This window comes from Sturnira hondurensis, unplaced genomic scaffold (assembly GCF_014824575.4).
Source record: "Sturnira hondurensis isolate 20B ecotype Veracruz unplaced genomic scaffold, ASM1482457v3 Scaffold0015596, whole genome shotgun sequence".
NCBI lineage: Eukaryota > Metazoa > Chordata > Mammalia > Chiroptera > Phyllostomidae > Sturnira > Sturnira hondurensis.
In genome coordinates this window covers 10382476-10409027 of record NW_028088227.1, presented here as the reverse complement: position 1 = coordinate 10409027, position 26552 = coordinate 10382476, and the positions used below count along the sequence as shown (strand labels likewise).

General features: G+C 48.3%; 1 protein-coding gene across 6 annotated transcripts in view; it reads left to right on the top strand.

Moving 5' to 3' along the window:
- Positions 1 to 25662, top strand: part of SCML4 (Scm polycomb group protein like 4) — a 100158-nt gene extending 74496 nt beyond the window's left edge. Inside the window, exons 6-9 of one of the 6 annotated variants that reach the window (XM_037064984.1) lie at positions 11245 to 11535; positions 19306 to 19451; positions 22041 to 22871; positions 25454 to 25662. In XM_037064984.1, coding sequence (XP_036920879.1) covers positions 11245 to 11535; positions 19306 to 19451; positions 22041 to 22166 — 563 coding nt within the window. In that variant the 3' untranslated portion in view covers positions 22167 to 22871; positions 25454 to 25662. Of the gene's footprint in view, positions 1 to 1869; positions 2141 to 2581; positions 2713 to 10695; positions 10854 to 11244; positions 11536 to 19305; positions 19452 to 22040; positions 23216 to 25453 lie in introns of those variants that run through there. The other 5 variants (XM_037064983.1, XM_037064982.1, XM_037064985.1 and 2 more) reach the window with 5 other exon arrangements.
- The last annotated feature ends 890 nt before the right edge of the window (positions 25663 to 26552 follow it).

Genomic DNA, 26552 nt, shown 5'->3' with positions numbered 1-26552 from the left:
AAGAAAAGAAGAGCCTATAAAAAGCGGCCACATGGACTCTTCCTTCCTTCAGGGCTGGTCTCAGGAATTCTCTGAGAGACACCCTGCCCCTACCCCAGGCATGCTCTTCAAATAAAAAAAACCTACTGGAAATCTGCTCCTTTGTCCGAGAGGCCAACTGTGCCTTCTGTGACACTCCCACCCATCAGTCTCCCATCAGCCTCCACCTGGCCAGATAATGCTGGGGACTCCCAACTTGGCTGCAGGAGGCCTCTGGGTCTCTGGCCAAAGAGTGTCCTGCCTGTGATAGAAGAGGATATATAGGGGTGGGCCAGGACTCTAAGGAGATCCGAGGAGATGTCAACCAAGTTGTCTGATTTATGCATCAGACATAGACAGCACAAGGACTGATGGGAACAAAGGACTGAGTCTCTGAGATACAGGCATTCCCAAACTCTAGGGCCCACAGTAGCTGTAACTGGAGACTCTCTCCACCCCTCTGGGCTATTCCCCTAGATTGATACCCCAAGCCTCCGTGGTGAACCCTAAAGTAGTATCTATCGCTCTCCCACACCAGTATCTGCTGGCCCCACATCAGAAGGAGGGTAAAATGGCAAACCATGCCAAGAGGAACTGAAGCCATTTAGGAACCCAGTAGGTCTCTAAGATAAACTTCATGTACTCTCTCCTATTAGTGGGCAATTTCTAGGTTTCATACCTAAGCTGTAAAGAATCCCATCAATATCCTGGCAGAGAAATGGACAGCTATGGAGCAGATACATCCTAGCTGCTACTGAATTAATAATTACAGCTTCCATTCTGGATATCCAGAGTCAAGAGGAATAAAACAAACCTCCTTTCTCCCATCTGTATTAGTTATCTATTGCTTTGTGACAAATTACTCCAACACTTGGTGGCTTAAAATAGCATTTATTATCTCATAGCTACTGTGAGTTAGGAGCTGAGGTGGAGCTTACCTGAGTCCCTGGTCCTGGGTCTCCCACAAGGTTGCAAGGAACTCAAAGCTCAACGAGGAAAGAGTCCGCTTCCTGGCTCATTCACGGGGCTGTTGGCAGGATTCCATGTCCCACAAGCTGCTGGTGCCCTGCAATGCTGACCTCTCCACAGAGCACCTCAGAATGTGGCAGCTTGCTCCGTGAGTGTGAGGATTACCAGGAAGTACCATGAGCCTTCCTCAAAGTCAGGGTGTCTGGTTAGAACCGAAATGTACAAGGTGTCCTCTAGTCCAGGGAGTCCAACATTTCCATGATTAAAAACCACTTTTAATTTCCCCAGAATTCTATGAAAGACCCCAAAATGTGGGGGCTATTAAGAAAGCAGATCACAACTGTGGAAGCCCCCTCTTCCCCTTCCCCCACATCTTGGGAGTTCCCATGGTCTTGGGGTAGAGGCTTGACAAAGCTGTGAGTAGAGTGTGGTTATGAAACCTGCTCTCTCCTCTTGAGAATGAAAGGCCATCATTTATTATTCCAAACGGCTGACTTTGGGCAAAATTGCCTTTGGGCAACATTTCCACAGGAAGAAACCAACCCGTAGGCTCAGGGACAGTCTTAGGCAAACCAGGAATACTGGGCAGGTAAACCAGAAAGACCCAGGAGGACTAAAGAAGTTGAGGTGTCAGGCATTTAAATTATAGTTGGTGTCTGTGCATCTCATTAGGAGATAAAGGGTATAAATGTACTGAAAAGGACCAAAGAGGTCATAGGTTAACTCTGAGGGCTGAGGGAGCTGAAGTTAGTGACAAGCTGAAAGAAAAAAATCTATACTGGCCAGAGACCGAGTTAAGGGAAAATTTAATTGAAGTGGGTGAAATGCTAAGCGTCATAGGTGGTGTGACCTGGTGCCCTTTGGACTAGGAAGGCTGGGATGGGAGGCCATGGAGGGCCCTCAGGGAAAGCACAACAGGGCTTATCTGAGCGAGAACAAGGGGCGGGACCGCCTGAGAAAAGGAAATCTGCAAACCTCTCCAGAGCCTCAGTGAGAGGCAGCTCAAGGCAGAGAGGAAACCTGCTGGTTTCTGCCACCGAGAAGTCCTTTAGAGTCTCTCTGCCTCCCAGGGCACTGAGCAGGTGTGGGGCACCGCTGGCGCTGGGCTGGAGTGAGTGTGAGGCTGCTGGTGGCAGAGACACAGCCACTGGAGGTAGGAAACAATGCCCCTGTGTCCCTGGCTCCCAGAGGGGAGGCACAGCTCTGCGGAGGACTGGCTGTTTGTTGTTTCCTGGGGCCGCCCCCTCCTGCCCCCTTGCTCTTTCTGCTTCTCTCCTAGAAGGTCTCTTTCTCTCCATTCCAGAGCTTACTGGTTGTGCTCCTTGATGGCGGCACCAGGGGAAGCCCAGGTAATAGTTACTCTACAGCTATTCCAGAGGCCATGCTATCAGACTGATAACCTTCCCTCTTTTCTAATCTGGGTTTCCGGGCTAGAGGCTTATAGTGCTGCTGTCTCTTTAAGCAGCCCAGCCAAGCTGGTCACACATGGAGCCCTGTGGACACTGACCCAAGGGTTTGACCTTCTTGCCAGCCTGGTGGGCTGGGGCAGGGGGTTGTGTGGCCTGTGGGCTGAGCAGACCTGCTGGCAACTGATCCCAGGAAGGCACAGGCTCCCAGCCTGGGGGAAGGCGGCAGTGATGGTGGTAGAAAGGTTTTACCCTGCGCTGTTGCCCCTGCAGTTAGGAGGTCATGACCCCCACGAGGAGATATGGTAGGGAGTGGAGGGTGAGAGGGTGTGTGTGCACGTGCCCGTGTATGTATGTGAGGTAGAGACAGAGATAGAGAGAGAGAGAATGGGGAAAGGACAGTGTCCAAAGCTCTGGAATTACGGGGTGACTAGTGCATGAATAGGTATTATTTGAGAATAAGTTTGCTGATGGAGTTATTGTTGCTGTACAGGGCTTCATTTGATTAGAGAATCCCAAGTAAAATGCCAGTTTAATTTTTTAAATAAGATATATAGCCCAAGTTCACTTAACTGTGAGAAGTTAGGTCTTGTGTCCTAAATGACACAAGGTCAACCCCAGCTGTGGTTTTATACACGTGGGCCCCTTTCCCCTCTCTGTGACCCTCCTGCCTCTTTGAGACTTTCTCTCTCTCTCTCTCAGGCTCCTGGCTTTCTTCTTCTCTACTGTCTGTCTGCCTCTTCCTGCTTTTCTTTGGGGGTCCTCCGGGTGCTCCTGCCTGCCTCTCCAGACCTATTATAGCAGGAATGGGTTGCAGCAGGCACCCTGGAAGTGTCTGTAGACGCCTCTGTAGGGGTGAGGGAGGAGGGGGAGTCCACACACTCCGGACCCTGGCACTTGTTCCCCAAACAGAGAGGCTTAGACACGGTTCAGGTTCAGAAGCAAGCTGATCTCCCTTGAGGCTTCAGTGGGTCTGAACTCTTCCAGAGTGTCCTGTGGCCTCACTCATGGGCAGGCTGGGGGAAATCATCGTCCACAGATTAGCAATGGTGAGAAAGGAACATCAGGCTCTCCTGAAAGTTTCCACGACACTGAACCCTGAAGAGGTGGCAGGCTTCCTTGACTGTGCCAATTTTGCCCTTGCCTTCCTATGTAAGCATGTTCGCGTGACCATAGAAAAGCAGATTATTCCTTTTTCTGGAGGAAAAGTTTAATGATTTTTAAGTGGCATCCTTAGTCTCTAGGATAGAGGCAGGAGGATATAGAGGGGAAGTGCACAAAACACCTTTTGTTTACCCTGCTTTGCTGAGCTGGTGGACTCCACAGTGGTTAAATGGCTTTAAACAGCAGCTGGGTTAGATGCTTTGGTTTAGTGAGAGGTGCTGGTGTAACGAGACAGCTCATTTCAGATGAGAAGGGATTTTCTAAGAACCTAGGAGAAAAGGACCATAAATGGGATTTGCACATGTGTGTGTGTGTGCAGAGGTTGGATCCATGCTGGGCACTCGTGCTGGGCGATCCCAGGTCTGCTGGCCCCATCTGGTGTTCGCTCACCAGTCAGTCACAGAATTGCTTGAAAAGTATAGTTCTCTCTCCAGGTTTGCTCCTTCCTTTTCCCAACTCTAAATAGTAGTTTCAGTAACAAACATCCTGCACACTTGTAGTTCATCTACCTGCAAGCTGCATGCCTTAATAGTTTTAAACAGGATGCAGGGTGGGTACCCAGTAGTCATCATTCTGGCTGACACGAGAGGAACTGGCCTTAGATGTAAGAAAGAACTGTCAGGCAGTGAGCTTTGTGGCACAGTGACCAAAACTGTGAGGGAGGTTATCACATGTCTTTGGCTCAGTTATTATCTTGTCCTCCTTTCTAGATACCATCTGCCTGAAAAGAGGGGTGAGGGGTAGCTCGATGCCTTCCAGGGTTAACACACCACCTTCACAACTTTTATGTTTGAATAACACTTAGAAAAGTGTTTACTCAAGATATTCCTTTAAATGAGTTCATTTCTTTTAACTTTAGACTTTAGCCATCTTAAGCAATGATCCCACCTCAGTGGTATCAAAGTTTGAAGGCTAATTCTATTTCATTGATGCATACTAAATTGTATGTATGATGATAAAAAATAATGTTCACCTGTTGTTGTGTCTTCCGAAGAGATACATGTTCAAGCCTTAACTCCCGTACCTGTGAATAAGACCTTCTTTGGTAACAGGTTTTTTGCAGATGTAGTTAAATTAAGATGAGATTATGTTGGATTATAGGCCCTAATCCAATGACTAGTGTCCTTATATGAAGCAGGAAATTTGGACACAGTCATAGACACCCAGGGAGAGCACCAGGTGACAGTGGAGGCAGAGATTGGAAGGATGTGTTGCTGGCAGCCCCCAGGAGCTAGAAGAGGCAAGGAGGGTCCTTCCCTGAAGCATTTGGAGGGAGCGCAGCCCTGCCCTGACACCTTGATTTGAGACTTCCAGACTCCCAAACTGTGAGAGAACACGTTTCTATCGCTTTATTTTTTTAAAATGTATTTTATGGATTATACCATTACAGTTGTTCTATTCACCCCCCTTCATTCCCCTCCACCCTCACACTCCCTCCCCCACCATTCTCCCCCCTTAGTTTATAACCATGTGTCTCAAGTTCTTTAGATTCTGTATTTCCCCCACTATTCTCGCCCTCCCCCTATTTTCTACCTACCGTCTATGCTATTTTCTGTGCCTTCTCTCCCCTTCTCCTCCTCCCACCCCCCTGTTTCTAACCCTCCATGTGTTCTTCATTTCTATGGTTCCACTCCTGATCTAGCTGTCCTCTTGGTTTGCTTTTGTTTTAGGTGTGGTTGTTAATAACTGTGTGTTTGCTGTCCTTTCACTGTTCATATTTTTCATCTTCTTTTTCTTATATAAGTCCCTTTAGCATTTCATATAATAAGGGCTTGGTGATGATGAACTCCTTGAACTTGACCTTATCTGAGAAGCACTTTATCTGTCCTTCCATTCTAAATGAAAGTTTTGCTGGATAAAGCAATCTTGGCTGTAGGTCTTTGGATTTCATGACTTGGAATACTTCTTTCCAGCCCCTTCTTGCCTGTAAGGTCTCTTTTGAGAAATCCGCTGACAGTCTGATGGGTACTCCTTTGTAGGTGACTGTCCCCTTATCCCTTGCTGCTTCTAGGATTCTCTCCTTCATTTTGGTCTTGGCTAATGTAATTATGATGTGCCTTGGTGTGTTTCTTCTTGGGTCCAACTTCTTTGGGACTCTCTGAGCTTCCTGGATTTCCTGGAAGTCTATTTCCTTTGCCAGACTGGGGAAGTTCTCCTTTATTATTTGTTCAAATAAGTTTTCCACTCGTGGCTGTTTCTTTCCCCCTTCTGGTACCCCTATAATCCGGATGTTGGAACGTTAAAAGATGTCCTGGAGGTTCCTAAGCCTCTCCTCATTTTTTTGAATTCTCATTTCTTCATTCCTTTCTGGTCGGATGTTTCGTTCTTCCTTCTGGTCCATTCCATTGATTTGAGTCCCAGTTTCCTTTCCATCGCTATTGGTTTCCTGGACATCTCCCTTCATTTCAGTTAGTTTAGCCTTCATATATTCCTCCAATTTGTGACTATAATCAACCAGTTCTGTGAGCATCCTGATAAACAGTGTCTTGAATTGTGCTTCTGAGAGGCTGGCAATTTCTCGGTCGTTGAGAGTTATGGGCTCTGGGACTTTGAGTTCTTCTTGCGCCATCTTTCGGGTTGTTCGTGCCTGTTCCGTAGCAGGATCGGAGCCCTAAGGTGTTCACTAGAGCAGGGCAACTCAGTCGCTGGGTTGTGACGACGTATGTGGGGGTGGGGTCAAAGAGGAACTATGGTGTCCCGTCTGCCGCCTGCCGCCGCGGCCCCCACCGGTACCGCAGCCACCACCGTCACTGGGTCCATGCATTTCGTTCCACTGCACTCGAGTGTGCCACTGCCATCAGCCCTCCACCACTGGGTTCACCCCCTGGGACCTGCGTGGTCCGTCTCACTGTGCACGAATGTGCGACCGTAGTCAGTCTGCCCCACACCCGGACTGGTTCCAGGCTGCCTGCACGCTTAGGTCGGGGGATCTGTCCTGCCCGACCCAGCTCCGCTGCTGGTTCCGTTCCTCTTACCATCCCCGTCGAACGGTTCATAGTTGTCGGACTTCCGTATAATTCAATTTTCTGTTCTTTGGCTGTGTCTTTGTTCTCCAAACCTTTGTTGTATTCAAACTTGGCTGTGGGAGAAGGCACAGTGTTTCCACCTATGCCTCCATCTTGGTGGAAGTCGCCCGTTTCTATCGCTTTAAACCACCAAGTTAGTAGTAATTTCTGCAGCCTTAGGAAACTAATATACCAGAGTACCACCTAAAACCATCCCCTGTCCCACCAGAGGGATGCATATAACCCTGAGGCACATGCGGGGCTGGGTGTTCCATGACGGCCCTTTTCAGCCCTGTGGTGATTGGGTGATGAAAGCATCAGCACCCGTATTTGTAAAGGTGAGGAAGGGCTGTTTTCATCTGGTTTGAGCAGATGCACTTCATCCGTTCCAAACGGCATCCTGGTGTGTGCACCTGGCCCTGATGTTCACTCCCAGGCTTCCAGGGAGCTACCAGTCGTGCAGGGCCACGGCTGGGGCTTGGTGACATCTCCATGGTTGTCCCCCTAGCTGGCACATCCTTTGCTGAGTAGAGGGCTAATGCTTGATGCTCTCTTAAAGAGGTTTTAATTTCTAATGAATTCATTTGGATCATAGCCCAGAAGCTGGTTTTTATTACCTTTTATCTCATCTATGGTCAGCTTTTAAAGCAATCACGTCCATGTCCCCTGTTCCCGTTTCCACACGTTGTCAGAGGAGAACAGTCCTCCATCTGCATCTGTATTTTCCAGCGGTGGTGCCCACTGACGGATCATCGGCACTCTCTACCTTAGCCTCTCAGAACTCCATAAGCATATTTAATTTGGATTTAAAATATTTAACACGCAGAATAAATGTTTTAGTTCAATCTTTTTTCATTGTTTATCGTGCATCTAACATGAAGAATTTATACTTAATCCTTTATAATATGAATTTTCAAAAAGATTTTATTTATTTATTTTTAGAGAGAGGAGAGGAAGGGAGAAAGAGAGGGAGAGAAACAACAATGTGAGAGAGAAACATCTATTGGTTGCCTCTCATATGCACCCTGACAGGGGACCAAACTTTCCACCCAGACATGTGCCCTGACCGGAAATTGAACCGGTTGCCCTTTACCTTGTGGAACAATGCTCAGCCAACTGAGCCACACCATTCAGGGCTATAATCTGAATTTTTTATATTCTGCCTCCCTGCTGTATTGGCCCAGATATCTATTCAGTAAATATGTACTGAGTGCCTTCTGTATGCCATACACTGTGAACTGCTTCCTCGCGTATCCCAAAGCCTCTGCCACTGGGGATATGAAATGGATTGGTGTCTCACACTATGAGAACTTTCCAATAAAGGGGATGTAATAACAGTCTCACCACTTACTGGCTTAGAATGATGCTGGCCCATCACCTATATGCTCAATAAATGTTAGTTTTCCTCTTCCTCACTCCATTCAAGAAGAAGCCAAGTACATATCCCTGTAGCCTGCTCCATGTTAGAATCTTACCACTGAGGTCCTCTGACCAGAGGGGAGAGACACAGTAAAGCCCTTCAAGGTGAACGTGCAGAGTTCCAAGTTTTTGAAGACACCTTGCAGCCCTTCATTAGCCACAAAGCATGAGGCACAGAGCGTGTGCACCCTTAGGCTGCTCAGTTTGCTCATGTCCTAGTGGCCAAAGCAGTGCTTGTCGGACTTGACTGCATAATATTCTCAGGAATGTATTCACACCTAACAGTAGGCTTCTGCGATGACTTTTTTAAAGTATATTTTATTGATTATGCTATTACAGTTGTCCCATTTTTTTTCTCTCCTTTACTCCCCTCTGCCCTGTACCTCCCCTTCCACCAGCATTCCCCCCTTTAGATCATGTCCCTGGGTTGTACGTATGAGTTCTCTGGCTTCTTCATTTCCTATACTATTTTTAACCTCCCCTGTCTATTTTGTACCTACCATTTATGCTTCTTATTCCCCGTACCTTTTCCTCCACCCTTCTCCCTCCCCATCACTGCTGATAACCCTCCATTCCTGTGATTCTGTTCCTATTCTAGTTGTTTGCTTAGTTTGTTTTTGTTTTTGTTTTTTAGGTTCAGTTGGTAGTTGTGAGTTTGTTGTCATTTTGCTGTTCCTAGTTTTGATCTTCTTTTTCTTAGATAATTCCCTTTAACATTTCATATAATAAGGGCTTGGTGATGATGAACTCCTTTAACTTGACCTTATCTGGGAAGCACTTTGTCTGCCCTTCCTTTCTAAATGAAAGCTTTGCTAGAGAGAGTAATCTTGGATGTAGGTCCTTGCCTTTCATGACTTCCAATACTTCTTTCCAGCTCCTTCTTGCCTGTAAGGTTTCTTTAGAGAAATCAGCTGATAGCCTTATGGGAACTCCTTTGTAGGTAACTGTCTCCTTTTCCCTTGCTGCTTTAAAGATTCTCTCCTTACCTTTCACTTTGGGTAATGTAATTATGATGTGCCTTGGTGTGTGTTTCCTTGGGTCCAGCTTCTTTGGGACTCTCTGTGCTTCCTGGACTTCCAGGAGCATATTTCCTTTCACAGATTGGGGAAGTTTTCCTTCATTATTTTTTCAAATAAGTTTTCCACTTCTTGCTCTTCCCCTTCTCATTCTGGCACCCCTATGATTTGGATGTTGGAACATTTAAAGTTGTGTTGGAGATTCCTAATCCTCTCCTCATTTTTTTTGAATTCTTGTTTCTTCATTGTGTTCCTGTTGAATGCTTCAATGTGTTCCTTCAGCTCCAAGTCATTGGTTTGAGTCTCGGTTTCTTTCCCTTCATTGTTGGTTCTCTGTATATTTTGCTTTATTTAACTTTGCATAGCCTTTACTCTTTCCTCTATTTTGTGACCATATTCAACCATTTCTTTGAGGATCCTGATTACCAGTGTTTTGAACTGTGCATCTGATAATTGGGCTATCTCTTCATTGCTTAGTTCTATTTTTGGAGCTTTGATTTATTCTTTCATTTGGGCCATATTTTTTTGCCTTGGTGCACCTGTTTTGTGGCAAGGGGTGGAGCCTTAGGTATTCACTAGGGCAGGGCAACCCACATTGCTATGTTGTATCCCTGTATGTGGGGGAGGGGTCTGAGAGGGAACAATGCCACTTGTTCAGCTCTCAGCTGGCTTTCAGTCACTTTTTCCACTACCCATAAGCAAACTTGGCCATTCTGGAGCTGATTCCCAGTGGGTGGGTTTGTGTATGTTCTAGGACCCTGTGGGTCTCTCCAATGAACTCTCCTGTGAGGTTGGAAATTTCTCCCACCACCACAACCCCCAGAGGTTTTTACAGCCAGAGGTTATGAGGCTTTCTTTTCCCATGCTGGAACCCTGGGTTGCTTGGTCTGTCTCTCTCCCCAGTTGTTCCTCCTGGTTTATCCCCATGCAAATCTGGGACCACCAGCTGCCACCTTACCCTCCTAGTCCTCTAGCCGCCACCTTGTCACATGTCCTTTCTGCCCTGGCTTCCCATCTCCACCCCTCCTACCAGTCTAGATGAATGTTTCTTCTTTAACTCGTCGGCTGTCAGACTTTCATACAGTTCAATTAACTGGCAGTTCTGATTAATTTTTGTTTTTAAATTGTTGTTGTTCTTCTTTTGGTTGTGCAAGGAGGCATAGTGTATCTACCTATGCCTCCCTCTTGGCCAGAAGTCCCCTGTGATGACTTTTTAAAGCAGCTTTATTGAGATAAAATTCATGTATCATACAACTCACACATTCAAAGTACACAATTTGGTGGTTTTTAGTATAGTCACGAATAGGTGCAGCTATCACCTGTTGTTGTAGGACATTTTTAACACCATTTAGCTAGCACCCTCTATCCCCCAGCCCCCATGCCCTAGACAACCACTAATCTACATTTTGTCCCTGTAAATTTGCCTGTCCTGCACATTTCATGTAAGTAGGATCACTTAGTATGTAGTCTTCTAAGCCTGACATTTTTCACTTAGCATAATGTTTCAAGGCTCAGCCACTGTAGGTGTATCAGCTGCTCATTTCTTTTTATGCCTGAATAATATTCCATTGTATGGCTGTACCACATTTTATTTAACCATTCTTCAGTTGATAACCATCTGGATTGTTTTGGCTATTATGAGTAGTTTTTCTATAAACATCCATGCACAAATGGGTGTGTGAACATGTGCTTCCACTTCTCTTGGGTATTTATTTAGGAGTGGAATTGCTGGGGCATATGGTAGCTCTATTTTTCACCACGTGAGAAAGAGCGAGATTGTTTTCCAAAGAGGCTGCAGCATTTTACATTCCCACCGGCAATACAGGAGGATTCCAGTTTCCCTGCAGTATTGCCAGGTGAGGGAGGCAGCAAGGGTGGGTAGGAGAGAGTGCAGGGGGATTCAGACAGACAGGGAGAGGCAAGAGGGGCAGAGACATGGAGGGGGAAAGACGTTTGTTCAAATTTTACTTCCATGTCATCAATCACAAAGATAGCGACTTTTCCTCTGCACACGGAGGGACACATCTCCCAGTCCCTATGAGAATATGCTTTGTGGTGAGGCAGGGGTCTCCATCTGCTGGGAGGCGGGCTATCTGGGATTAGGTCATGGGGTCCATTCTTCCTCATCTCCCGTCCTCACAGAGAGCAGAGTATCTGCTGCTGGGGAAGGTTTGCCAAGACTGAGTACCAGGTGGCCCCTTGAACAACACCCTGATCTCTGCTTCTCTGCTCTGCTTTCTTGCTCAGCAAAAACAGTCACCACTGAGGAGTGCCTGTTGAAAACGGCAGGCATGAACCGCTATGGTGTGGACCCCTCCGCCTCCGCCTTCAGCCACAGGGGCTCCTTGCCCACCTCCTCCTCACTGTACTTCAAGAGGCAGAACTCTGGAGATAGCCATCTTGGGGGAGGCCCAGCCACTACCACCGGTGGTCCTCGCACCAGCCCCATGTCCTCTGGAGGCCCCTCAATGCCTGGGCTGAGGCCCCCAGGCTCCAGCCCCAAGAGAAATGGGACCTCTCTTGAAGGAAACAGATGTGGTAATGTAATGCATGCACTGGCTTCTTCCCTGCGACTTAACCTCCTCTGCCCCTGCCCTGGGGCAAATGCATGGAGGGAAGGAGGGGACTGAGGCTTTTTGAACGTGGGAACACTAGGCAATCAGAAGTTTCCACAAGCCTTCTCATGAATTGCTGCTCTTGAAGACAGCTGACATTGGCCTTTGACAATAAGCAAAGAAAGGGGTGTATTAGTGTCAGCTAGGCTGTAGGAGTAAGTAGACTCCAAAAATGTACAGTGACTCAAGTACAATAGAAGTTTATTTTTGTTCAAGAGACCAAGGTGGGCCCTGGCCAGGTGGCTCAGTAGGTTGGAGTATTGTCCCATGCACCAAAAGGTTGTGCGTTTAATCTCAGGTCAGGGAGTATACAGGAGGCAACCGATAGATGTCTCTCTCTCATTGATGCATCTCTCACATTGATGCTTCTCTCTGTCTCTCTCTCTTCCTCTCTCTCTAAAATTAATAAACTTATCTATCCTCAGGTGAGGATTTAAAGGAGAATGAAAAAGAGAGACCAAAGTGGCTGTTCCCAGTCTGAGTGCATTCCAGTTCAGGAACACAGACTCTGCTTCTTTTGCAGCTCTGCTCACCCCCGGACATCCATGCCCCAAGCACCTAATGGGTGGAAAGGGAAAGAGGGAGTGGAGAGGCACACACACTTCCCTAGAGCCCAGAAGCGGTCACGTCACCTCCACCGTGTCTTGGCAAGAGCTGGCCATTTTGCCACACTTCACTTTAAGGGGGTCTGAGAGGCATACACTAGCTCTGTGCCAGGAACAAAAAGAAGCAGTTGTAAAGAGTTTTCTCCTGCATAGTGGGCAATATTGCAGGATACAAACCTGTGGGCAGAAGCAAAGTTCGCACGGTACTGGTTGTGGCGCCACTTCCGTCTCACCCATTGCAGGGCGCAGTGTGTTGGGCACAGTGTGTGAAAGTGGTGTCATTGCAGGGATAGCTCTGTGTCCTTCCTGATTTTTTAAAAATTGTTTTTAGGCTTCACTATTTTATTAACGAGTAGAGGCTATTGAGCATAGAGATAATCGCATGGGCTGTGGAGCCTGATGACCTGGGCTGGAGCCCTGGGTCTGCCACTTTCTGTTTGACCCTTTGCAAGTCTGAGCTTCTCCGTGCCTCAGTTTCCTCACTGGTAAAATTGGAATAATAATAATAGCACCCACCCATAGGTTTGTTGGGATGATCAAATAAGTTTGTACATGCATTTAGTACAAAGTCTAGGACAAAGTAAGAGCTCAATAAATGTTAGTAGTCACAGATCATGTGGACACACCCCTGAGCAGAGCACAGCTCACGAACTCAGCCGCTGGGAACTGCTGCAGAAAGAAGGCCAGGCCAGGGAGGTAGAGTGTCTTCATCTGACCCCTCCAGAGCCTCCTAGTGGCCCAGCTGTCTTCTTGGGCCAGCCACGTGTGTACCCTGAGCCTCTAATCTCTTCAGAAGCAGTCCTGAGAAGCCACGGCATTTAGCTGCATTGTATGATCCAAGGTCCTCCACGCATTCCCCTCAAAGAGCCTCATCCATCCTGGACGAGCCTCTGCTGGCCGAGGATGAGAGGGAGGCAGGGGCCCCTTGACGGGGAGGCAGTGCTGAGGGGCACAGCACAAACTCCCTCAGGTAGGGGGCTCTTACCAAATGTAGGGCACCTTGTAGACCAGTCCCCAAAGCTGTCACACAGGGCCATTGGCCAGGCAGAAGATATGAGTAGTAGAGTGCGCTTTTCAAAAGGGAGAGCTACTGTTCATCGGATCTCTAAAAACAGGAAAAGGGAACAAGTTCAGACACAAACCCAAGTCTTAAAGTGCATGAGGATGCAGCATTTATTTCCCTGGTTTCTCCCCAGAGTGACACCTGGCATACAGTAGGTGTTCAATAAACATTCATTATCTCTGTGCCTGCCCCTGCCCTTGGCCATCACAGTGCCCTGTACCATCTCTGGTTGTCACATCCTGGTGTTCCTCTTCCCCTTACATGTCTTTTTCTCTCAACCTCTTCTCCACAACCCAGTTCCCATTTCCTCAGGGTTGTGATCACAGGACATTGCCCTGAATGAATTGACTTATCATCCTAAGAGTGTTGTCTCTTTTTAAAAAGGAGATGTTTACTCTTTCCACCATTCAAATTGATAAAATCTCAGGCCCTATGTCTTAAGTCTAGGATTTCAAGCAATAGGAGAAAGACACGATTTGGATGAAGAGAACCACCACTTACTGTAGAATTGTCTGCCCCATCCCAGTCCATCTGGTCTCCCTGAATGTGGGGACTCCAGGACCTGCCAAAGAGGTCTCAAGGGAGCTCAGCTCCCCGCGTCCCTTGCTGCCTCCTTTAGTGGAGCCCTGAGATGTCCTTCCATCCCAGTTTCAACCACCCTCTTGCCCTTTCTTTTTATCTCTACCCCAGACCTTCATTCTCCTGGAATTAAACCCTGATCAGCTGTCTGAGTAATCTGCCAGAGGGGAGGCCCAGACCCTCCCTTGCGGCCAGCTCTGAGAAGACCCTCTCTGTCGGAGCCCTGGCCACACCCCCGGGAGAGCCCACTAGCTCAGGAATTGTGCATCTCAGGATCTTGGGTGACATCAGAGGAATGGAGCTCTCCAGCACCTGCTGCCTTCCACTCCGAGCAAACCAGTAACTACATTCTGATGTCGATAGTCTCTCTTACAACCTAGAAATATTAGTGAGAACCTGCCTGATACCCTGAAAATTAGAGTTGTTCACAGTCAACAGGACCCCGTAGGGCTATAGGATGTTCGGAATCACACAGCCACCCAGCCTCTGTGGAGTAAAGCTACTGCAGGATGCAACAGTTGAAATTCATTGTTGAGCCTTTGTGATGCACTGGAGAAAAGTGAGATTATTTGCCCTTTGTAGATGCATTAACTTTTTAATGCTCCAAAGATTCCTCTTAATCGGTGCCATCTTCAGGGTGCTACATGGAACCACAGATCCTGGAAAGAGCCAGCCATCCACGCACATTCTCAGCATGGAGATGAAGGAAGGGGGTGCGGAGAATAAGTGAACAGAGGGCAGTGCTGGCATCTCTGAAAGAGGTTTCCCTACTCTGCTTACATCTCATTTGCCAGAATTTAGTCACATGGCCACAGGCTGCAAGGGAAGCTAGTAGATTCTTAGTTACTTAATTCTTAGTAACCACGGTCCCAGCTGGAAATCCGGGATTCTATTACAAAGGAAGAAGCAGAAGAAAGATGCTGGGTGGGCAACTGGCCATCTTGGCTACACCTCACAATCAGACATTTTTGTTCTCTCCTGCTTCCTCCCCGGCACTTTGTTTACTCATCGCCAGCACTTCCTTTCTCCAGCTCCACGGCAGGAACAAGACTCTCAGCTTTGTGGGGTTTCTCACTCATATTTGTATCCTCTGCAGCCCCAGAAAAGAGGCCTGCTTGTTCAAAGCATTCACCTATACTAAATAGCTATTTACTGAGCAACTGACCCTTGGAGGTCTAGAGGATAGAGAAGAAGGGATGTGAGCAGACAGGACTCTGACACCCTGCCCTCATTGCCCAGGCAGGGCTTCTTTGCATTTGCAGAGTGAGTTCTATGTGTGCTTTGCTTGAACCAAACTTGCACAGCTAAACACATGTGGAAACTGTGGAAATAAGCCATGCTGAGTGGAGTGGCAGTGTGTTAACGTAGAGGAGAAAACCATTGGCCCCTCGCCCATTTGTCACCCAGCTGCCTGCCACGGGCCCTCTGGAGGGCTAGTACGTTTTCCCTCTGCCCAAGGAGCTGCTTGCTATTGTCCTGAAATTGCATCCTGAGTGAAAGCAGTTGGTACTACCCTCTCTGAGAGGGTTTGACCCACATCATAAAGCCTGAAAGGAACCTAGAAATGGATTTTCCCCCATGGTGCCAATCAAAATGGATTAAAACCACAGAAGCCAGAAAAGAGCAAGAGGCTGCAGGCAGGAGAGCAGATAGCCACGACATGACAAGCTTGAATACTTGCCCTGGCCTCCTGCTGTCCTGATAGATCACAGCCTCCTCCTCCACTGGTGGCCTCGCAAGGAGTGCACTCACAGGACGGGTTTCCCTGTTTTATTTTGCTGATACTCCAGTGAGAATTCAAGGGCTCTCTCCTGTCTCTCATCCAAGACACAATCACTAAGTGCTGTAAAGAGGTTTCAGGTAACAAAAGCATCCCAACTCTTGCTTTTAATGGGACATGCTATAGAATTCCCGAACACAACTAGGTCCAAGCTTCAGAATCAAGAAACAAAGTAAATCTGCCACTGTTATTACCACCTGGGTGTTTCCCACGGGCTGGAGTTTGCTTCCATGGGGTGCGGCATTGGGTGATGGATAGAGATGATTTAGGCAGAAGGAGGGGACGGCACTGTGTGCAATGTGGGTGGGTATCTGAAGGTATGGGAAGGTCTCTTCTTCGTTCAGGAGAAGGAGAGTTGTGGGAACTGTGACTCTGGTTGGTCCTGGCCAGCGGGTACTTACTGAGTGCAATGTGCCAGGGGACCTTTTCAGGTCTGAGGATGGAGCTGCATGCAAGACAGACGTGCACCCTGTTTCAGAGAGACAAACATGAACAACTGCACACATTTCATTACAACCGGGACTATTGCTCCTAAGGAAAAGGATGGATGCTATGCCAGAATCAGACTGGGAGGGCTCGCTGAGCCTACTGTGGGGAGCCAGGAAAGGCTTCCCAGAGCAGGGAAGAGCAGGACAGTGGAGCCAGCTGCATGGGGGAGGGAATTGGCCTGGGAGGGGCCGTGGGGAGGAGGGGTGGCTGGAGGCTTCCTGGCAGAGATCAAATTGCTTGCCCAGAGGTCACAGTGTCTGTGGTGGCAGAGAAGGAATCCGGCCCTCACTTTAAGTCTATGGTTTCTCCTTGTCCCTGGAAGCATCCTCTCTTTTCATACAGGCAAGTCAGCTGGTCTTGAAGAAATGAAAGAAAAAGCTGATGAAAATCTTTTAAAATTAAAACTATTATGATAGAAATAATGAAAAACAACACTGTTTCAAACTGCATGATGTTGCCCAGATTGTGGGCTCACCCAGGTGCCTTCTGCACTCTGCATGGCCTTGTTTTTAGGAAGGGTACACTCTATGGCGACCAGATAATCAGGAGGAGCTGAGAACAGGTCTACCCTCCCCACTGCTTTCACCCGTGCCTCCTCCCAAACCAGCTCCCGCTGCCCAGAGAGTCTGAGGTGGCTGAGGAGACTCACAGGCAGCCGGAGGAGGGGCACCAAGGGGTCCCTTTCAGACACTGCCAGGCTCTTCCTCAGATGCCTCTTGTCAGTCTTCAGCCTGAAGCTATTGTACACATTCACATGATTCTTACAATACTCTTGAGGAACCAGCTGAAGAAATGAGGCCCCAGAGAGTGGTCAGGGCCAGGACAGAGACCAGAAGCCTGGCCAATGACTCTTTGTTCTGTGGATTTGCACATGGACACGATGGAGCCCTCAGAGGTGTGAGAAGCACAAAAACACTCACATGGCTGGTGGGTAGCAGGGATTTCTGGCTCCCGGCTCCCTGCTCACTCCATTCTTCTTGTGACTCTGTTGTTAGCTAAAAAGTTTTCTCTGCATTTTGAATGCACAGAAGGAAATCGTGCATGTGCTTGTGGGGATGTGTGAGATGAAGAGAGACCCAGAGACAGTGGCCCAGAGCTACAAAGAAGTCGGGGATTGCTTTAAACCTGGATTCGTAGTAGCTCTGTTCCTGGGGATGTGAGTTGAGCTTTAGAAATGACATCAACCATCTTCAATTTCACATCCATTCACAATTGGGTCTCACTTTTCACATGTCTTGGGCAGCCCCCAGTAAATGGACATGACCACACACAAAGTGCTCTGCACCAGAGAATGCTGCTTTCCGAAACTCACTGGGTGAGTGCTTGCAAGCTCCGTTCTCTGAGGAGCAAGATTTCTTCACATCCATCACATCTTACCAACGTCCGATCATATCTGCCTGGCCTGGCCGTGACAGGCCGCACCCATCTGTCTTCCTGACACCTTCACGGCAGCTGCGTTGGGGGGCCACTGGTGGATTTATTGTCTCTGTGAGCAGAGACCACTGCAGAGGCTTTGCAAACCTGCCCCTGGGCAGTTCCATGCCTCCTCCTTCTAGAGCCAGTGCATGTGCTTTGGAACTTGCGCAACTCCCGAGGTGTGGCGGGCTTCCTGCTGCTCTCTGTCTTGTGTGACTACAAGGCCCCCCAGGAAGGTGCCTCATCCCGGCCCGCCTGCTGCCCGTCCAGCCTGGACAAATGAAAAATGCCCACAGCAAGCACCAGGCCCCAGGAAGGGAGCCACTTTGGTTCTACGGCCATCACCTGAGCACCTCCTTCGTAAAGACAACAGGCTACCCTTGCTCAAGCCCCGTGCCCTGACCTTGCTCAGGGGAACTTGGGCTTCCGTGGATGAGGCTGTGGATCGGTTTGGTATCTTTCCTTTCTGTCAGGTACAGGAATTTAGATTTGACCTCTGCTCTGATCCTGCTAAAATCATTCCTGGCACTGTAGACTTCCAGCCTTTGTAATCAGAGCATCTATTATCACCCTGATTAATGCTGGAGCTCTGACGGGGCGGGATCCAGAGGCGAATGCCACTTCGGCGATGCCTCCACCCCATGTTGAGTGCAGGTGTCTTTAAAGGCAGTGGCGTCATCTCTGATATGCACACATCAGCACTCAGATGGCTCCAGGGGGCTTTAACCATTTCCAGGCAAAACACCGGTGCCAGGCCACCTTAGGGGCCCCCTTCCAGGTCCATCAGGGAAGGGCAGGGGAAATCTCAAAGTAAATCCAATTCTCAACCAAACTGTGTATTGAAGACAAACTCGGAAATGTGATGCTGTGCTTTTCTTGTCACTGATGGAAAACTCTGCTCCTCTCAAGCACCTTTACAGAGAGGAAGGAAAAAGAGACAGCGTGAAACCACTACACCCCGAGACTGAGAAGGGTCACAGGCGTGCGAAGCCTTCTCCACTTCCAGTAGAACATTACTCTGCAGGAAGCGGCTTCACTGTTCAGGCCTACACTTCTTTTCTGGCCTGAAAATAGGATTAAGGATTACCCACACAGCCTCTTGCATAGGTTATTTATACTGTTTCTACAAAGTACACTGAATCATTTTACATGGAATAACCCAGTTTTACAACTATGTGTGCTTAGAGCCATGGAGGAGCCAAAGATGATAGATCCTGCAATGAGTGGCTAGTGTCTTCACCACTTTGCCCAGGGCACAGAAGAGATGCTCAGTTGTTGCTTGTGGAGTGAATGGGGGGAAGATGAAACAGATCATCCTCAAGAGATTAAAATCTAACTGCACGTTACAGACAAGGATACACATAGTGGTGATGCAAGGCAGACTGGAGAGCCTCTTAAGAGAACAAACAAAGAGTTGGGGTTAAAGGTGAAGGAAGGTGACCTTCAGATGGCTGGACACAGGACTGCTGCCCGGGAAGGGGTCTACCTGGGCTCTGGGGGCAGGTGGAACTTCTGTGGGAAGGAAGGAGGGTGACTGTCTCACAGACAGAAGCACAAGCACCAGCTAAAGGTGGAGAAGGGAAGCTAGGGGAACACTGGGTCACAACTAGTGTGCAAACATGCACAGCCTTTCTCCCTCAAAGGAGGTTACTCGGGCCACCACCTTGGACTTCAGGGCCAGGTGGGAGCAGGCAGCACAGGGAGTAGTGAAGCCCTGGTCCTGGTGTCTAACAGTCTCGCTCTCCTTGCTCACCCATCCAGCCTCGAGCCCTTCTCCAGATGGGCAGGATGCCAGGCGGCCACGGAGCAGGAACCCGTCCACCTGGACTGTGGAGGATGTGGTCTGGTTTGTGAAAGACGCTGACCCGCAGGCCCTGGGGCCTCACGTGGAGCTCTTCAGAAAGCATGTATGTGTGCAGTGGGCCTGGCCCTCGAGGGGCAGGCGCGGGAGGAGGGTGAGGTTCAGGAGCTTAGAGCTAGGGAGGGGGGGGCTGAACTAAGCCCTGGGGGACACTCAGGGAGGCCAGTTGGAACCACGGGCTTCTCAGAGCACAGCAAGTACTTAGTTCGTTTTAAGGGCTATTTATCCCATCTGTTCCATCATTTCGGCCTTTAACAGGAGTTCTTGTTTTCCTGCCCATCCATCCGTCCATCCATCTGCGCATTCGCCAAATATTTATAGCCCATCTACGACATGTCAGGTGAACTGCACTGGGGTCTAGTCCTAAACTGTTTGTGGGTTAAATAAGGTGCACACCCAGAGTGTAAGTGTGGTGCCTGACTTGGAGAGATCTTCCAGTAAGCAGGCATTCTCATCATTGTCTTGGAGACTCTGAAATACATAGACGGTAAATGAAAAAAAATGTAAGAATTAATATGTTACCAAGCTTACTATGTCAGTTTTCTACTTCTGCTATAATGAGTTACCACAAATGTAGTAGCTTAAAAGAACACATTAAGAATTTTTAAATTAAATTCATTGGGGTGACATTGGTTAATAAGATTATATAAGTTTCAACTGTACAATTCTATATGCATCATCTGTATACTGCATTGTATGTTCACCTCCCAAAGTCGAGTCTCCTTTTGTTACCATTTGACCCCCTTTACCCTCTTCTACCCGCCCCCCCCCCCCCCCCCAAACAACACAACTTCGTTAATTTACAGCTCAGTGCCTCAGAAGTCTGACCGGTCTCATGGGCTGAGGGTGCCGGCAGGGCTGACAGTCTTTCCAGAGACTTTTGAGAGAACTCATTTCCTCCTCTTTTCCAGCATCTAGACCCACCCTCAATTCCTGGCTCGGACCCCCTCATCCACATCCTCAGAGCCACAGCCTTTAGCAGGGTCTTTCTCCGGCTGCCGACTCTGTGGTTCTTCCTCCCACGTTCACGGTCCCCGTGGTCGCATAGCTTCCTCCACCCCAGTCACCCAAGTGTTCTCCCTGTGATAAAGGCAGTGATTGGCAGCCTTAATTCCACCTGCAAACATAGTTTCCTTTGCCAGGTAACCTAACAGATTCACAGGTTTCAGGGATTAGGGTATAGACATCTGGGGGGGGGGGGTGCGAAGGAGAGGGAACATTCTTCTGCCTGCTGCAGTTACCATTAACTTTTTCCTGCCGGTCTCTCATTCTATTTGGTGATTGTATCATAGAAATCGTATTCTCAGATCTGGAGATGGTCCTATCTAACCCAACACTCATATTTTATTAGGGATGTATTTGACTTCACCCAACAGTGGGGCCCAGAGAGCAGCGACCCAGGGTGGGTTACGTTTAGACGGAGCTGGGTGGGAGGAGCCTGGCTGTCTGTCTTCCAGAGTGACAGACACGGTGAACGTCTAGGGGGTGGGGTAAAGAGAAACACCAGGCAATGAGGCCTCTGGGAGGGCTCGCAGATGAGATCTGTGCACTCTGACACTTTGCCAAGGACACGGAGAGCGTGACACAAAGTCAGCACTTCATCAGTAACTGGAGGGCTGGTGAGGGGAGTGAGGGGGAACCGCAACCCAAAGTGTCCATCTTCAGTGACCTGAAAATAACACTAGGTTAGTGAGGAAGCTTAGCCCTACCAGGTCCCTGAGTTCAACAGGCCAAATGGGAGCAATGCCGGGACCTCACGGGGCTGGCATTCCTTTAGTCGTTCTCTGGGCTAAACCCTGGGGTTCAGCACGGCCTTGTCTAATTGTCTGCCCCCCAGCATTCCTGACAGGGCCAAAGACACCTGAACTCCCTCACAGAGTGTAATTAGCAATCTAGTAATCAGCTAAAGGCGGGTCGGCTTAGAGACAACAGATTAGGGTGATGGATGGAAGCCAGGCCCTTACATCAGCACCTGGAGCGGAAAGGGAACCACTAGTTTCAGGGTCTGATGGATGACCCTTCGTCTAAGTTCAGGCCATTATAACAGCGTACCATAGACCGATTGGCTTCAGAACGATACCAACCCACTTCTCAGTTCTGGAGGCTGGAAGCCCACCATCAGCCTGGCCTGCTTCTGGTAAGAGCCCTCTTCCGGGCTGCAGATCGCCATCTTCTTGTTCAAGGACACTACCCCCCAGTCACAAGGGCCCACCATCATGGCCTAATTATCCCCCCAAGGCATCGCCTATTGGAGGTTAGGGTTTCAACATATGAATGGGGGAGGGGCATACGTTCTGTCCATCACTCACGTCTTGCTCATTTAGCCCTAGTTTCGATGAGGAGATGAACATCATACGTGAGATACTGGGACAGTGCAGAAGGATGCTTGATTCCTTCCACCAGGATAGAGCGGGAATGTGAAAGGCCCAGTGTGTTAAAGTGCCCCAAGGAGACGATGGGAAGAGGAGCACTCAGTATTTTTGCTTTATCTTCTACAGAAGGTCTGGTCTTGGGGCTAAGAGAATGTGTGATCCATATTCCCTCCCCTCATCCCCCGGCCACGCCTGAGCGGCAGCCACGGTTTAATTCCTCTGACCGTCTCTGCTTTTCCTTTGTTCTGACCCCGTCCCACCAGGAGATTGACGGCAACGCCCTCTTGCTGCTGAAGAGCGACATGGTTATGAAGTATTTGGGCCTGAAGCTGGGGCCTGCGCTGAAGCTCTGCTACCATATCGACAGGCTGAAGCAGGCCAAGTTCTGAAGGTTTTTAAAAGACGGAAGCCAAATCCGGACAGCGCCTGTCAAGATTATCTTCTGCCTTACCAACAGCCAGCCACCATCACAAAATAGATTCTCGTCTTACAAACAGCCCCAGAGATGTAGTCTTTCTACAAAACTCGCGCATCTCCGCCTTTTCAAATATTCAGCCTGGTCGTTTTGAAAGCCTCCTTGGTGTTAATGATTTGCCAAAACTATGACAAAAATACCTATTATTTATAACATTCCTGGTAGAGTGGGTCCTACTCTTACAAAGGAAGATGAGGAACCGAATGCTCTCACCCAAGGAGAAAAACCCTGGCGGTTTCCAAGGATGTGAGCGGAACCTGTGTCTCGGCAGGCCTCGAGGGGACGCCCACCACAGTGCCCCCTGTCTTTGACTCGGACCCGCAGACCTCTCATTGTGAGCCTTGCCTGATTCAGCTCTTGAAGCTGTCTTCTAAGGATAAACGCCTCACCTTGCACTATCTGGAAAACTTGAATTCTTTTGCTTTCCGAAAGAGAAGGGGGAAAAAAAATCTTTTCTATTCCTAGTTATCTGAAGTACTGTGTTGTCCCACTAGAGGGCAGACTGCTAATGAAATTCCAGGTCTCACTGCTGTAGCCTAAGGATTCGGGACTCAGTAGATGGGTTCGGGTTTCAGTGAACAAGATCTAGCCCACACAGATGTAGGGAATTTATTTCAAGGTCAGCACCACAGACTGTAACTGGGGAAGACCCAATTGCCTCCCAAAGGTAACTGGAAAGAAACTGTCTCCTAGAAGGTTCTAGTTCATATCCAATCATTATTACTGACTGAGATGTACAAGCAGCAAAGGCAAGAATTTGGAAGTACATTCTCCCCAGATGGGGCTTTGGAGTTTCTTCCTTCCCAGAATCCTCACCGAGGTGTCAGTGTGTTGGCACGCTGAGGAGTCTTAGTGACATTTAGCCACGGGTGTTTCTTTAAAAAAGAAGAAAAATGTCTCAACTGAGCTTCGAAATGGGAAAGTGTTGATTTCTAGTTACCTTGCTGGATTATGTAGTCATATGTGTGGTTAGTTTTTCTAGTCCTCAACAAATACACAGACATGCTATTATTGGGTTTAATTCAATGTACAAGTAGGTTTTCCTTCCTCACCATGGACTAATAGGGAAACAAAAAGATTTTCTACCCCTTTGCAGCTGTGTCCAGGGAAGGACAATATGTCCACAATTTCCTAGGCAGAAAAACAACGTCGTCTTCATTCTTCCTTTTACCCCCTCTTCTTCCTCTCTTTCCCTCTCTTTTTTTTCATCCTCTGTCACTGAACAGAAAACACACCTTCCAAATGAATTCACCTATGTCACAGGCTTATCCTCTTCCTTCAAAAACATCCATGGTGTTGGCAGTGAGGAGGTAAAGACCAGACTTTGCCATCTGGAGAGTGAGCATCAAAAAGAAGCTCAGTGCTTTTCTTGGCCCAAACACAAATTAGAAAAGGCACCGCTACCTCCGGGATACAGTCTGCGCCAGGGTCTCGGCTGGAGAGTGGACCAGGGTGGGGTTGCAGCCCCTTAGCGCCCGCCACCAGGTGCCCATGTGCAGGGCATGGCCTCTACAAACGAGGGTGGTCCTGGGTGGATTTGCAGGCCGGTCCTCTTTCTATACAGCAGTTAGGACTTAGATGACAACCGTAAGAAATGCTCCACACCACGTTGTGTGAGGTCTGAAAACCCCTCAACAACCCCCATTTCTCACCCCTCTCTTTCTGTTTGACCCTCTGAAACTTGTGGTGCCTCTTCCATCAACATATACCTCATTTAGAGACTTTCAGAGTTTCCTCCCCACCCTCACAGGAGCACCTCCCTCACTCCACACACACGAACATCGCGTCCCCAAATTAAAATCACCCCCAAACACTGTCAAAGAGACACTGAGTAGGTTTCAGGGGAGAGAGGTGTTCCATCTCTCTCCATCTCGGAGAAAACTGGGCCTAGTGCATGCGTGACTGCTCTCACGGAGTTGCCCTCCCCCCTCGCAGTACACGTTAGGCAGGACAGATTGCCGCAGCCACGGTATTTAAGGCTTGACTTTTTAAAAATCTCGTGACTCTTAAAACAAATGCTGCTGTATCGGAGCACAGCCCGGGGAGGAAATTCTTCCTTGCCTGCTTTGCACTGAAATGCAGTTAGCCAACCAAATTACTGTAGCGATACTGCAAGTATAATGAATTTTCACCCCTTTCAAAAATCTTGTCAAACCAGGCAGCTAAAGAGCTTAGCAAATGCAAAACTTGCCAGGCCATTTTCTCTAAACAGCCTTCTGAGAGTCAGGCCATGTCCGTCGCTCCTGCCTAAACGTGAGCTTATTCAGGGGCCTCACACGTGTACATTTAGGGTACATGTCATTCCACCGCAGTAGCTTTGCTTTGAATTGTGACAGATAATGCTATTTGTTTTGTGTAATTCCAAAACAGAGATAGAATGTATGTGTGTGTGTGTGTGTGTGTGTTCACATTGCAAACATTTTCAATTATACTTTTCTGTTAAACACTTAAACAAAAAAATCTAGAGACAATTCTATTGCCTAGTGAGTTTTAAATATTTTCTGAAGCACATTATTCCTTTGATGAAGACTTCAGGTAAAAGATGTGGGAGGTGTGTGTGTGTTTCCTGACACTGTAGTTGAAGAGCCTTAGGAAGTGGCTGGGAGTACATCAGCTATTATATTTGCTTGGTTCTTTAAATATGCCTCCCCAGCTTTGTAACACAGAGACAGAACCTGCTCTCCAGGCTGTTCCTACTAGGCATACCCTCTAACGCCAGCAGGGTGTGCTCTGGAGGCAGCTGGGAGCTTCTGGGTTGACCCAACTCAGGGGAAGTCAGGCTCGCTGTGACTGAGGGCAGAGGCCCAGCCAGGGAGAGCTGCGTGCAGGGAGCCCCTGTCTCCACACCTGGTCACTGCCCGCCAGTGGGTACACTGGGCTCCTATCGTTTCCTGTCAGCAGGGCTGCTGAGCTTTTTTCCTTTCATTAGGAAAAAGGAATGAAAAGTTCCTCGGGAGAACCAACTATGACACTGAGATCCGTTGCAAAGGAATTCCTGGCTTGGCTTGCTTTGCTTGGGAAGAAAATTAGTGACGGAGGGAAGATAAAACTATAAATTTCTTAGGAAAAGAGCACCTCTTCTAACTGTCCCAAGCCTTTAAGCTGCAATAACCTATTTTTATATTTACATCCTGTATGAAATATTTCTTACTTTTTAAAAAATTAACATCATTTTAAAATTGGTTTCTGAAATTGTTTTAGGAGAATTTTGTCGTATCTCTGAAGACAATTGGAAATGCCCAGAGGTGGTTATGTAGGCATCGTCAGAAGGTCTTGAGCAATGAAACTATCACACTTTCTTCTGAAGACGCGGCCAGGCCTTCCTGCGTGGGGGCCGAAGATGGGCTCCGAGGGCGCTTTTCCGACTCTTCTGCAACGGGCATTAGATGAGAAGGAAATTTGACTCTTTTCTTTTTAAATCTCAGATAACAAGACGTGGGATTGTGCTGGAGTAGAACATTTTTTTTAAAAGGCAACATTTTGTTAAGGAGAAGAGTGAAAACCTGCCCGTGGGTTTGGCTTATTTTTTGTCATCAACACACTGCAAGACCTGAGTGGGGTTGTCCTGCCCTGTGTGGGTTCCCTGGGGCAGGAGGGGACCGTGCTGAGAGGCCTGGAGGTGGATCCAGCAGGTGGTCAAACAGGTAGAGGCAGTGACATAAGTCCGGTGTCCCGCAGCAACACCCTGCTACCACGCAAAACACCTGGCACCTGAGCTCCTGTCCAGAGCACTGGGGCCTCTGCCTCCAGGGTGTCCTCCCTCCTCATCAAAAATGATTCCTTCACGGGCGATTGGATGCTGGATTTTTGGAAACGTAGCATTTATTTGAAAGAGAATCACGCTTATTTATCGCCACCAGTTAAATATGATGGAAACATGTCTGCTAACAATTTGCTTTGTGTAATTTGTTCTAATGCTAATAGGCAACAGCTGGGACACTTCCTGTGGTAAATTCCTGTGTGGTTACAGTGGTATGATCACACATGGCCTTCACCAAAACGCTGTACTTGAGAAGAAAGCTCACAACGGCTCTCCCAGGCTTCGGGACAATTCCCCTGAGTCGCAAAAGCACATTTTTACAGGAAGGTTTGCTTTTCTTCACTCTCTGCTTTCCCAAGCAAGGTCCTGGATCTTAAAGTCCTACAGAAAGAGCCTGGGGGTTCCCTTCACACTTAGCGTTGAGTCTGATTTCCCTCCAGAGGAAAAGACAGCACACGGAGCTGCAGGAAGAAACCTTCTTCCAGGTCAGCACGCTGTACCAGCGTCCACATTGAGAGGATGGGGCTCGAGATGAGCGGG